Source organism: Gopherus flavomarginatus, chromosome 4, assembly GCF_025201925.1.
Source record: "Gopherus flavomarginatus isolate rGopFla2 chromosome 4, rGopFla2.mat.asm, whole genome shotgun sequence".
Classification (NCBI taxonomy): domain Eukaryota; kingdom Metazoa; phylum Chordata; order Testudines; family Testudinidae; genus Gopherus; species Gopherus flavomarginatus.
In genome coordinates, this window is record NC_066620.1 from 38,772,435 (window position 1) to 38,785,709 (window position 13,275).

The window sequence follows — 13,275 nt, forward strand, 5'->3', positions numbered from 1 at the left end:
CAATAGAAAAAGTAGTATTAAATTTGAGGTCCCTGTAATGTTGTTTCTTATGTTGACAATAGACTAGCAAATATTTTGTTAAATTGCCATTGTCTGCAGTTCTCATTTATCTCGTTTATGCACGTTCCAATATTTCAGTAACCCTATATCTGTATTTTTGTGTCTCAGCATGACGTCTCACAGACTTTGCTCAAAGCAACTCTGGACAGTGTGGTTGAGGAGTGTGTCAGCTTTGTAGGAGTAGATATTAACATCTGCTCAGAAATACTATTAAGGTGGGTTGAATACTTTCCTATTCCAGTAATTACATGGCTCTGGATCACAGAGTCTGTGTTTAGTCTGCCATCTGACTCAAACTCTGCTGTAGCAAATGGCTCTTGTGTTAAACTTCCAATTACATGAAAATGACATATTAAGACAGTATTTCACTGGAGTATTAAGGGTCAGCTTTTTGAAAGAGGGGATGTGGTTCTGCAAGGTAAAACCATTCTTCTGAGAGAGACAAATATTTTCAAAGTAATAACGCATATCATAAAACAAACACAGCATTCAAAAATAACATGGCATAATAAATACGATATTAATATTGCAAAGGAAGGGATTTCCAAATGTTCTGTCTGTGAGAAGATGGCTGTACAGATTATAACAAGTAAAGCTAGTTGAAAAACAGAGAGAAAATTCTGGAAAATGTTCATGAAAAATGTATCCCTTTTCAATGTGTACATTTTAAAAAAATTACTAGTTCTATAATGTACTGGAAAATGTTATGATTTTTTATATAAAGTTTTTGTGAAATTATATCTAATTGTCTGTTGAAAAATCAAAATTCAGAAAATTTCAACCATGTGGTCCAGTGGACTGTTAAAAATAAACAGTGGGAGGAGGTCATGCCCGTAATCATAGAAAAGTAGGACTGAAACAGGTCATCTAGTCCAGTCCCATCCCCTGCCTTGACAGGTGTTTGTCTAACCTGTTCTTAAAATCCTGCAATGACACTCCACAACCTTCCTAGGCAATGTATTCCAGTGCTTAACTACCCTTACAGTTAAGAAGCTTTTCCTAATGTCCAACCTAAATTTCCCTTGCTAAAACTTAAGCCCATTACTTCTTGTCCTGTCCTCAGTGGTTAAGGAGAACAATTTATCACCCTCCTCTTTATAACAACCTTTTCCATACTTGAAGACTGTCATCATGCCCCACCCCCTCCCCACTCTGGTATCCTATTCTCCAGTATGCTCTTCTGCTTCTGTACAGGGCTTGTCTACACGGCACCGCAGTGTGCTCTAAAGAGATGCGAGTTGTAGCGTGCGTTAGCATGTTGCACTCTAACTACCCCATCTAGACCCTGCTGGTATGAACTACAAGGTACTTAGTTCATGTTGATGAAGTCCTGTCTGAACTACATTACATGAACTACATGCACTAGGTACCTTGTAGTTCATGCCAGCAGGGTCTACATGGGGCAGTCAGAGCACAAATGCTCTGCAGTTCACACCCCTTATAGTGCACACTGCATCAAAAAGCAGTGAGTGTTCCTGAGAACTAAGTTGTAGAAAACAGAGCATCCCAGACAGGCTAATTATCAACATTGCTTACTGTTCAGGTATGTGATATGTTAAATGTGTTCATCATCACCTGTTGCATTTACAAGGCATATTATATCTCTGCAGGCCTGAGAAGTTAGATATGTTCTCTGAGGCAGATTAAAGATCAATGGAAATTTTGTGAGCTGTATATTTGAGGTATATACCTTTGTCATCAAGAAGAGCTATTGTAAGCCATTGTGAAATGAGAGTACGTCAGAGTGCACTGTGGAACTTCCAGTGAGCTGTCGCAGGTTCCCTGTTTTGAGTTAGTGTGCAATAAGCATGTGCATTAGAAAGTCTAACACCCTGGCTTACCATGCACTATCCACTGCCTAGATAAGAGCTTAAAATCATGATCTACTTCTTAACATTTCTAAGAATGACTTGCCAAAATTTTCATTCTTAATTAGTAGTATTTTTACTTTGTGGGTTGTTACGTTTCAAATTCTCTTTATAATTCTGTTATTTCAGCAATGCTGAGTTTGTCACTCTATTCCAACTTTTGTTGCATGAAGGATGAGACTGTTCGGGGGTAATTTTTCTTCTCTTTGGCCACGTCCACACTACAAAGTAAAATCAAAATTAATAAAATCGATTTTATAAAACAGGTTTTATAAAATCAATTTTACGCGTCCACACTAGGGCACATTACTTCGGTGGTGTGCGTCCATGGTCCCAGGCTACCATCGATTTCCGGAGCGGTGCACTCTGGGTAGCTCAGTAAAAGAATGGGACCAATAACTTCGATTTCCGTCCACACTAACCCTAAATCGATATAGTAATATCGATTTTAGGGTTACTCCTCTCGTTGAGCAGGAGTACAGAAATCGATTTTAAGACCCCTTAAAATCAATTTTAAGTGCCTTGTAGTGTGGACGGGTACAGCGTTAAATCGATTTAACGCTGTTTAAATCGATTTAACGCTGTAGTGTGGACCAGGCCTTTGCTATTTTGTGTCTTTTGCATCGATTGCAGGTGCTGTTTCTTTTGGAACCACTATCAGTGACACTCCATGAACAATTCTCTGCTTCCATTCACTTAGAACCTGAATGCAGATTTGGGTCTGATCCTGCAGAAGTATCCTCCCACACAGACCCTTATACCCAGACAGTCCAGAGTCTTGTTATGGATCCTTTTGCAGGATCATGTGAAGATGGATCCTTCAGTCTTTGGTCTTGCACTGCTTTTGCACACTATTTAGTGTATTGATATTTGTGTTATCCAGCCCAGATTTCCATGAGCAGTTTGTATCTTTGCTGTTAATTTGTATCTGCACTAGTTATTGTTTATTTGTAACTAATATATTTTGAAAACTTTACTTCTCAGACATATTGCAGGACTGAATGCTAATAGGGCTAAAAATATAATTGAATGGCGAGAAAAGAATGGACCATTTATAAGTCGGGAACAGCTCAAGGAAGTTAAAGGACTGGGCCCAAAATCCTTTCAACAGTGCGCTGGCTTCATCAGGTTTAACCAAGAATATATAAGAACCTTTTGCAGGTAATTACTAAGGTGTGAATTAAACTCAGTAACAGCCATGCATTCACAAGCCCATTCCTTCTCAAAGCAGCAAACAGGCAGAGCTGACTGAGTGTCTAATAGGTTTGTTGGCTATAGCTAAGGCTAAGATTTTGTCATGAATATTTTTTTAGTAAAGTCACGAACAGGTAACCGGCAATAAAGAAAAATTCACGGAAGCCCATGACCTGTCCCTGACTTTCACTAAAAATATTCATGATAAAATGGGAAGTGGCTGGGCAGCTGCGGGATGGCTGGGAGCTCTGGGGCCACAACCACCCATGGGGACTCAGAGCTCCAGGGTTCCCCTGCTCCCTGTGGTGGCGGGGAGCTGCAGGGTCCTCCTACCCCAGCAGCAGAGAGCTGCGGGAATCCTTCTGCTGCCACAGTGGGGAGCTGCCTGGGGTCCCCCTACCCCACTGTGGAAGCAGGGAACTGCTGGGGATCCCCCTGTCCCACTGCAGCAGCCACAGACCTGCCAGGGATCCCCCTGCCCTGCCCTGGTGGCAGGGAGTTGCAGGGATCCCTCTGCTTCTGTTGCAGTGGGGAGCTGCAGGGGTCCCCCTGCCCCACTGGGGAGCTTCTGGGGATCCCCCTGCCCCATCACAGCTGGCGGGGAGCTGCAGGGATCCCCCTGACCTGCTGTGGCTGGCGGGGAACTTCAGGGATCCCTATGCCCTGCTGCGGCTGGCGGGGAGCTGTGAGGTATCCCCACTGTCCATGGCGGCTTGGGGATCCATCAGGCGGTGGGCGATGTACTGCACAGCTCCTTGCTGCTGCGAAGGCAGCAGGGTCCTGCAGCTCCCAGCCACCAGGGCTGAAGTCACAGATTCCGTGACAAAATCATATCTTTAGCTATAGCCCATTATTGTGAATTAGGATTCCTGAGTTTTACTCCTTGTTCTGCCACTGACTCATTAGTGACCTTGGGCAAATCTCTTTAGTCTCTCTCTGTGCCTCTGTTTCTCCATCTGTACGATACTGATAACTCACAGGGGTATTTTTAATGCATAATTGTTTGTAAATTACATTCTTCCAGTGCTTGCTCATATCGATTCCAATTAGGTGTGTGCGCGCTGCGTGCACAATCGTCGGAGAATTTTTACCCTAGCAACACCCGATGGGTCGGCTGTGGAGGCCAGGAGCCTAATCCTGATATCAGATAAACAGATGCCTATGGATGCATGTCTTGCAAAATCAGGTGCTGCATTGAAAAACCCAAGTCAAAATTAGGCCCTGACTGCATTGCCTCTGCAACATTTCTGGTGGGCCCAACCAACAAAAGATATCCTGTTGTGGGCCAGAAGCCAGTATATCTCTGCCACTGGGCCATCAGCATTAGAGCTTTATTTGTGCTAATTCCCATGTTTTATATTTGGCAAGTTAACAAAAACATAGCAGTTCTCACCTAAAATATTGATCTGAAAGAAGTTTTAACAGTCTAAACTTCTTTCTGGGCTTCAAGAGCTTGATTCACTCCACTGATGGACACCAATGTATGAGTGGTGAATGCTGTGATGGAGGGCCCAGAGCTGTTCCACACTGCCACAACAGTGGGCAGCGCTGAGCAGGTCATGGTCTGAGTACAAAGATATGAGATGAGCAATTTATATCCTAGGGAGACTTCACTCTGAGGACTCATTTGATGCCCTAATCATATTTTGAAGCTGCACTCACTTGGTGGAATTGCCAGGAAAGGGTGGCAGTGACAAAAGCACAGCTCACATGAGGGCAAGTCTCTTTTCCTTTCTTCCTCCCAGGATAGGATGTAGCTTCACCACTCAGGCAGACGGTGTGTCCAGTTAGTACTCCCTTTACCAGTAGGGGCAGTCAAGCCCTAGAACTATTTGTGACTTTGCAGTTTATTCAATATCTGAATAGTTCTTAAAAATGTGTAGAAATAATTGATTGAACTTACATCATTGAGAATGTAGGATATAACTAGTTTATTTCATAAATGCGTTATAAAATGCTTAGTGACTACACTGAAGTGGTAATAATTTTAACCATAAGTTTTGTAGTGTTCCAAACATTTCAAACTAATTTCTTTTGGTCTGGGGTTTCCCTGGTTTTGTCTTAGCCCTGGTTTGAGCAAAATCATTTCAGCTAGTTGAGTGAAAAAATATTTTTACCATCTGATCTCGCTGCTCATATAACTCATAATCATCTGACACCTAAACACTTCTGACTTGAATTGTTCTGTAGATTTCACCGAGACATAAAGGTATAAAGTTCCAAAATAGATAAATCTGCTAAACTTTTCAATTTCAGACATTTTCAAGCTCCATTAAAGATAGCTGTTAGGACACTCAAGTCCAGTCCATTTTCAAAGGTGGTAGAGTTAGTAAAGCCTGCAGGCTGCACAGGAACTTAATAAGTTAGTCAAAAATGACTCTGTTTTAGCTGTTGTGGGTAAGGACCCTGTAGAGCTGATAAGCTCTGCATGGATGAGAGTTACAGAAATCTTTTAGCATAAGCTTAGAGTCAAGGAATTTACAAGTACTTACATGGCTCTGGATTATTTTCCCCTTTAAAAACAAAACAAAAAGTGAAGAATGAAATAGAAAAATCTCATACCAGTGCAACATTCAAAATTAAATATCAACTATTGAAAAGTTTGGAATGTTTTAACAAAACAGAACAAAATAAGTTATCACATAGCACTAACTTAGCCATATTGTATCTATCTAGTATTTTCTATTGCTGTTTTTCTTTTAAAATGACATGAGCACTTTCACTGACCACATCACTAGTACATTTTACTGTGAAACACCATAACTGATTAATCTGGTTAACTAAATATTATCTGAAAACATCATCAGTATAGAAAAATTAATTTTTGTGTTTACTTGCACTTGCCTAGTTAGAAATGTATGAATAACATTATATAAGTAGTGCATAAGTGCAAATTCTATATACACATTCTCCCTTCTTTAAAAAAGGTTTAAGAAAGTTTATGCAATATTTGGAGAAGGTTATACTGACTTTATTAAGACAGCGTTAGGGTAGGTCACATGAAAACTACAATTAAAATACATAATGTCATAGTTAAGCAAGAAATAATAACATACGCGGTATGCCTTTATGGGTAAGATCCTCATCCCTCCTCCATCCCTTTTACACCAGGTAATGGGGCCAGAGCAGCATAAAGGGTTTCTAGAAGCCCAAGATCTGGCTGAGAAAGAATTTCCTGGCAAAGAAACTGAGACAGACGGCTCTATGCTGTCCTCCGAGGATTCCCTTACAAGCCATAGCATAGGGACCAGGCCCGGGGGTGGGAGGATGGGTGATTGGCAGGGCTGCAGCATGTTGCTCTGCAGACATTCTGGGTAGCACTTCTCCCACAGGGCTGTCTAAATTACACCCGGGAAGCTCTGACCCCTGGAGCAGCCTAGGATTGGGAGGGCACAAACATGGCTTATGGCCACTGTAGGCTCCCCACCCCCTGGGCTGCACCTCACAGTATCACCCTAGGTGTATTTCTCTGGGAGATAGACTTCTAAACAGTAATATATTACTGTAGTATCTGGCTCTAAAGGATGACAGAAATATCCTGTTCAATGTGTAGTAGATGGATGCTCCCACTTCTGCAGTGTTTTCCATCTGCAGATGTAAAGTTTTACAAATATTAATGAAGTAGTCCCCACAGCACCATGTGAAGTAGGAAAATAGAAACTGTGTGTCACATGACTTGCCCAAAGATACATAGTCTGTGGCAAAGCTGGCAGTCAGTTGTCTCGAGCTTAGCCCCAAGACTTATTTCTAAGTCCTCTACTCTAATTTAATGGTGTGGTTTTGTTTGTTTCATTTGTTGCTATTTTCTATTGCCTGTAACCATATAATCCCTGCATTGTTCAGCAGTTAGATGCAACCGAGAGACACACTTCCCATAACTTTTTAAGTGGACTTGTGAATGTGCCGCTGTGCCATTTTAATGCTTCTTAACAAAGGCCCCTATGTTCACGCTGTGAATAGTTTATATTGAGTATCATATTATGCTTTTACCCTCTCCTTCCCATGAGAAGGAGCCAGAACACAATCTTATTTTGTAATTTTAAAAAAATGAGCAATTAAGGGCTAAATCTTTATGGAATGAACAGATTGCAAAAGCTGATCACTGTCTGTGTGTGTGGGCACTTGTAAGGGTGTTCATATACCAAGAACTATGTCTCTTTTTGAATTTTGACAGCAATCAGCAAACTAAGCTTGCAGCAGAAGGTCATACACTTATGGCTAAAGCAGATGTTCAAGTCACAAGTGAAAAATGGGGCAAAAAGAAGAGCAAACCAGCAGCAAAAGTTGCAGTTCGGCCAAATCCTTTGGACCAAACTTGTATCCACCCAGAGTCATATGACATTGCAAAGAGGTAAGCAATAGCAGAGTTTCTGAGCAGTTTATGCAATTAGTCTTTTAAACAGTGAGCAGTGATTTTTCTTACATAATGGAGAAATTTGTTAAACTTTTGGGGACCCAGAATACATATGCGTTAACGTACATGTGCACTAATCTCACCCTTCCCCAAAAGAGGGACGTTCCCATGTGAACGAAGGACTGGAATCCATTTTGTTTGTCCTTTTATATGTTTTCTAAGCTTTTCAAAAAAGGGCGATTTTCAGACAAATATTGTGTGTTTTTGTAATTTTATTTCAGTGAGGAAAACGTGTTCCAAAGTTTACCTAGAACACACAGACTGCACTAGTGAATCAGAGTGCCATTATGCTGTATCTTTGGACATTCCAACTATTAAAATACAAGCAAATTTTCTTCCCACTAGCCCTCTCACTTTTTCTTCCAAGTATGACTCTCATCACCTTGCCACCAATACTGAGCCCCTTTCCGTCCATTTGCCAGCTCCATTATGCCATACCCCATACCATTCAGGTTCTCTGCTTGATCAAGTGCAGAAGCAAACTGCTGATTGTTCTATAAATCTGAAAAATTGTGGCTCTGTCCCAGCCCCATCTTGTATATTATGGGAATAAATAAAAAAGGCACTGTTTGCATTTTCTGTAACCTAATGTTTTGTGCAGTATTATTTCCCTTCCGTTTTTCTCCATCCATTTAAATTCTCCTGCAATGCCACCAAGTGATGATAGTAGTAGGTGTAAAATTCTTTTCAGCAAAGCTGTGGGAGTTAAACTGGGTGTTACATCAGCGGGATTGGATCACTTTATACCCAGCAAACGTGCTTCAGTGTCTCTGATTGTGCCCAGCCTTGCTTGGCAATCTGTTTATCACAGTGGAACCTGCAGCACCTTACTATTCATGAGAGCAAAGAGGGGCCATCAGCAAAGTGTTTCATGCATCTGTGATTTGTTAGTAATAAATCTGTTTCAGAGACGTTTACACTGTAATCAGAAGCCCTCATTTCAGGTAAGTGTAACTTGTGCTTAGCAAAGTAAACAAACAGAAAAAGTATCTAGTTAATACTGAATTTATTATCGATTCTGGTCTCCATACGGTCTTTGCCTGAAGGTAATTGAGCCATGGTTTTCTTTATTCCTAAAAGTAATACCATTTAAATGCAGTTCAGATTATGCTAAGGTACTAAAGAATCACCAATTGCAAATAAATACAGTGTGTTAATGTGTTGGCTAGTCTAAGCATAAGAGCGATTGCCTTCTAAATAAAACAGACTTTCTTTGTTCAATAAAGATTGTCCATTAAAATAAATGTGTATATGTTTGTGTATGTGTATCTGCACGTTTATGAATGTGTCATTATCATTAGCCTTTAAAATTAAATTCAGATCTTACCAGGTGCTAAGATGTCTGTATTAAATTCCAAATACTTGGAAGTTTTAGCATGGGACCTTTTGCTGAGAGAGGAAAATGTTTTTTCTTGTAGGTGACAAAAAACAGTAATTCAGAGACCATGTGTGCCTTCCTTGTTAGGGGGTAAAGCAGCTGGTAAATGCTTACTTAAGATGTGATCTTCTCTATCATCACCCTAAGGTTGAAATTAGACTCTTCTTTCCTCATGAGAAAACATTATCTCCTCCTATAAACTAAGTAGTGCCTATTTATTTTTGAAACTGAACAGGTACTTTTTGTAAACTATCCTGGAATTAATTTAAGTAGCAGTTAGACGTTTTGGGGTTCTTGTGAACTCTTTGGTATCACTGTGTCCAGAGGAACAAGAAGTTTGTGTTTTCTATGTTATTAAGTAGGATGGTTAAATTAAAAAAAAAAAAAGCATTTACAGTTAGATAATTGTATACAGACTGTATAAGACCATATTCTATATTTAAAGTAATGTTGTTATACTCTAATAAGTACTTGGCACTTCTATAATATCTTACTAGAAGGTCGCAATCAATGCACATTTTGTTGCTTCTGTAGGCTAAGTGCATTGCAGACACTAGGAGTTCCTTGGATTACTTCATTGCCTTCCTGTTCATGACCTTCCCATCCTGTTCTATTTCAGGGACTCCTTGCAACTCCCACCCCATCCTCTCCCTCCTGCCATGGGCTCCGTCTATGTCCCCTTTCCCAGTACTAGGGTCCCCCATTCTCCCTCTATGCCAGGGACTCTTTATGTCCCCCATTTCCCCTTACCCCCATACTGCAGTCTCCATTCTCCCTTCTCTAGGGGTTCTGTGTGTGTCCTCCATTCTCCCTTTCAGTTTTTCTGATTTTTTCACCAAAATCAATAGGATTCTGGCCATTGATGCGTAGAATATTCCCTGAAATTTTTTATTTAATCAGCTGTAATGTCCAAAAATTATTATGTTACAGAGAAACATTGAGAAATGTGCCTGAGTTGAGTGTTAGATTCCATTTCACTTGGCAAACCAGAACTTCTCAAAACATGAAAGAGACTTTGTTAGATTTAAACATAAGAATTGTTAAAAATAATATTGCACATTTAAAAATGAAATAATTTTAAACTCTAATTACCTGTCTGCATTCATGCAGTTTGTTTTGGTTTTACATTTCATTCAGCTTGAAAACTGAACAGAGACTACTTAGTTTCACTTTTTCCTATAGTCAATTTCACTTTCTGGTTTTCGTGTTAATACTATAATTAAGCCCCACTTCAGGAAACAGAAGTACGGCCATTTTTTATGTGGAATACAACAGTTATATAATAGTATGCAGCACCTCCATAGACCAAAGAAAGATAGAAAATAAAGAATAATAGATCTTTATTCTTATTTACATCAAGGCCCCTTTATATTATTCTTTCTGTGGAAAGTGGGGTGTAGGAATTTTAGTGTAAATAAGAATCTTAATCATCATATCCAGCTGAAATTCCAGAGGGATTACCTGATTTAGAATTTGGCCAGGACCCCAGGGTTAGCACATCTTATAAAACAGCCGCATACGGCCCGCGGAGCCTCACTGTGCAGCCCGTGAGGGGATTCTAAATCCCGTGTACATGGCTCTCTGCAGGCAGCCCAGAGCCCTTAGAATCCCGGCCGCGGCAGGGAATCAAAGGGCTCTGGGCTTCCCGCAGCGGAGGGGAGCCCAGAGCCCTTTAAATCCCAGCCACGGCCGGGAGTCAAAAGGCTCTGGGCTGCCCGCAGAGATTCCCAGCCACGGCTGGGATTTAAAGGGCTCAGGGCCCCCCCCTCGCGGCTGCAGGCAGCCCAGAGCCCTTTTAATCCCGGCCCGCAGCCGCTGATTGCCCCCTCACCGGACCCCTGCTGCAACTGCCCTCCAGGACTACCACCCCCTATCTAACACCGCTGGTCCTTGTCCCCTGATACCCCTATCTAAATGCCGCTGCTCCTTGTCTCCTGAGTGCCCCCTCCCGAAACCCCTGCCCCTATCTAACCCTCCCTCCTCCTTGTCCCCAACTGCCCCCTCCTGAGACCCCCCCAACTTTCCCCCAGGACCCCACCCCCTACCTGTCCCCTGATAAACCCATGGGACTCCCATGCCTATCCAACTGCTGCCTGTCCCCTGACTGCACACCTGAATCTCCGCCCCATCCAACCCCCCCTGCTCCCTGTCCCTTGACTGCCCCCTGGACCCCTCTACCCCTTCTCCAACCCACCGGCCCCTTACCGTGCCACTCAGACCGCTGTGTCTGGCTCCATGCAGCTCCAGTCACGTTGCTGCCATGCTCCTCTGCTAAGCCCATGCCGCTCCCCCCTCCCCCCCCCCAAGCACCTGCCTTCCAGATTTGAACACCTCAAAATTCAGGAGTGCTCAAGCTCAGTTTGGGCAGCTGTTACTTCATTTCTCTCAAATCAAATATACGGATCCACTGTAACTTGCTGTAGAAAAAGTAGGATAAAATTGAGCAAGAAATGCTTATTAGGACTGGAATTGCTATTTTCAACAGCCATTGCCTTTTTGTTTGTTTAAAAGGAAGACAGTGATATTGCATTGGCAAATTCCCCATAGAAAGAAAGAGTGGAACAAAAGAATAATAAAGGCACCTCAACTTTTCCTCATTTATGGAGGACAGTGTTATAATATGCATCCAGATATCCTCCAATCACACAAGCTGAAAATTGTTCCACTTCACTGCAGCTCTGTAACCATATGGGAACCAATCCTGTCTGTGTGTTGTGCACATCCAAAATTCCTGCTGAATGACCTGCCCTGGGAGCGTTACCAGTGACCCAGGGCTGGGTTGGCAGGAGGTGGGGGGGGCACTGGTGGGGGGAGCCCAGGGCTGGGGCAGCAGCGGGGTAGAGGGAGGGCACTGGTGGGGAAGAAAGGGGGAGGCCCAGCGCTGGGGCGGCAGGGGGTGTGGGTCGGTGGGGGGAGAGCCCAGGACTGGGGCAGCAGGGGGATGTAGGGGGGAGCCCAGGGCTGGGACGGGGGGCAGCCAAATTTTTTTTTGCTTGGGGCAGCAAAAAACCTAGAGCCGGCCATGCCAGGTTCCCCCAGCTGCTGGAGCCCCGGGCCCTTTAATTTGAGCCTGAGGGCTCCCAGCCACCTCTTCAGCTGGGAGCCCCCAGCTGATTTAAAATAAAGTATCACCTCCCCACCCCCAACCTTCCTTTTTGTGTCACAGCTGTTTTGGTGGGGCGGCGCTGGGGAAGGAGGGTTTGTTTCCGCAGGGCTGAGTGGCCCTGAGGCTGGGTGTTTCTGTGGGGCCGGGAGGTTTCGGCCCTCAGCTCTTTTCTTTGGAGTAGTGTGGCCCTCGCCGCTTTACGAGTTGTGCAGGCCAGTTAGAAAAAGTGTCATGGAGTCTTTAATTGACAGAAGTGGTAAGGACCTTCGTTTGATAACTGATCCATGGGCTAGTGTTTGCTAACATCATATGAGGTACTGTCTTTGCAGTTATTCAGAGGAAAGACTGCCACCTACTGAATCACCAGCTCCACTTCATGCGCCACCTAAAAGTTCCTTGGAGCTTTTTCATCTATGTGCTGACCCTGTTTAGCTTTTTGAGTTCTGAAGTGACCACAGCAACGTGGTACGGCTGCCAACCATGCTATGTTTCATATAATTTAGTCTCTAATACAGTAATTAAAAGACATTTTTCTGGCTGAATAATTCTGCCCATTGTGCTTCTGACTGAGCATTTTGGCTTCTCAATGTAAATATTTCTGCTGAAATATTTAGACCAATGTTAAAGTTGTAAATATTGTGTCATCTGGTATGCTTACACAGAAGCACACCACTTGATTCTGTTGCTTAGGTGTGGAGAAATGGAGAATCTAACTAAAGTGAAGAGCAAGAAAGATAATGAACTAACCAAGTAGGTAACTTAAAGTAAGTGAACAATGAAACCATTCCTAGGATTACTTCCAGTCGGGGAAGGCATTGCATTAGTCTTGACTTTTCTGACTAGTGCATGGTTGTTACATTAGACATTTATTTATTTTAGTTTCAGTCAATGATAGAAAAGCTCCTGGGTAAACTAGATGTGAACATGTACTCACCCATAACATGAAGGTAAAAATGCAATAATAACGATATCTGTAAATTATTTTAATAAGCTTTTAATACCAATTCCCTTTTATTTGAGTTTATGCTATAGGTTGGCAGTGCCTTTTGCTAATGTGATGTATCTGGATGCAATAGGCATTTCCCAAAGGTTTCATTCAGATGAACAATATTATTGATTGCAGGTAGCTACACTTGAGAGAAAAGTTATAGTTCTGCAGAAAATTGACAAAGGACAGGAAATATAATATTAAAATTGACATTCATTAGGACATTAGGACAGTGTAAACTGAATTTCCTTTCTTCTGGCAATTTAC

The 13,275-nt window shown here is 42.3% G+C and overlaps 1 protein-coding gene across 2 annotated transcripts in view; it reads left to right on the forward strand.

Moving 5' to 3' along the window:
• SRBD1 (S1 RNA binding domain 1) overlaps positions 1 to 13,275 on the forward strand; it is a 249,577-nt gene that overhangs the window by 215,801 nt on the left and 20,501 nt on the right. For both annotated transcript variants that reach the window (XM_050951786.1, XM_050951788.1), the window contains exons 19-21: positions 169 to 275; positions 2,913 to 3,089; positions 7,297 to 7,473. In XM_050951786.1, the coding sequence (XP_050807743.1) occupies positions 169 to 275; positions 2,913 to 3,089; positions 7,297 to 7,473 (461 nt within the window). The remainder of the gene's footprint in view (positions 1 to 168; positions 276 to 2,912; positions 3,090 to 7,296; positions 7,474 to 13,275) is intronic.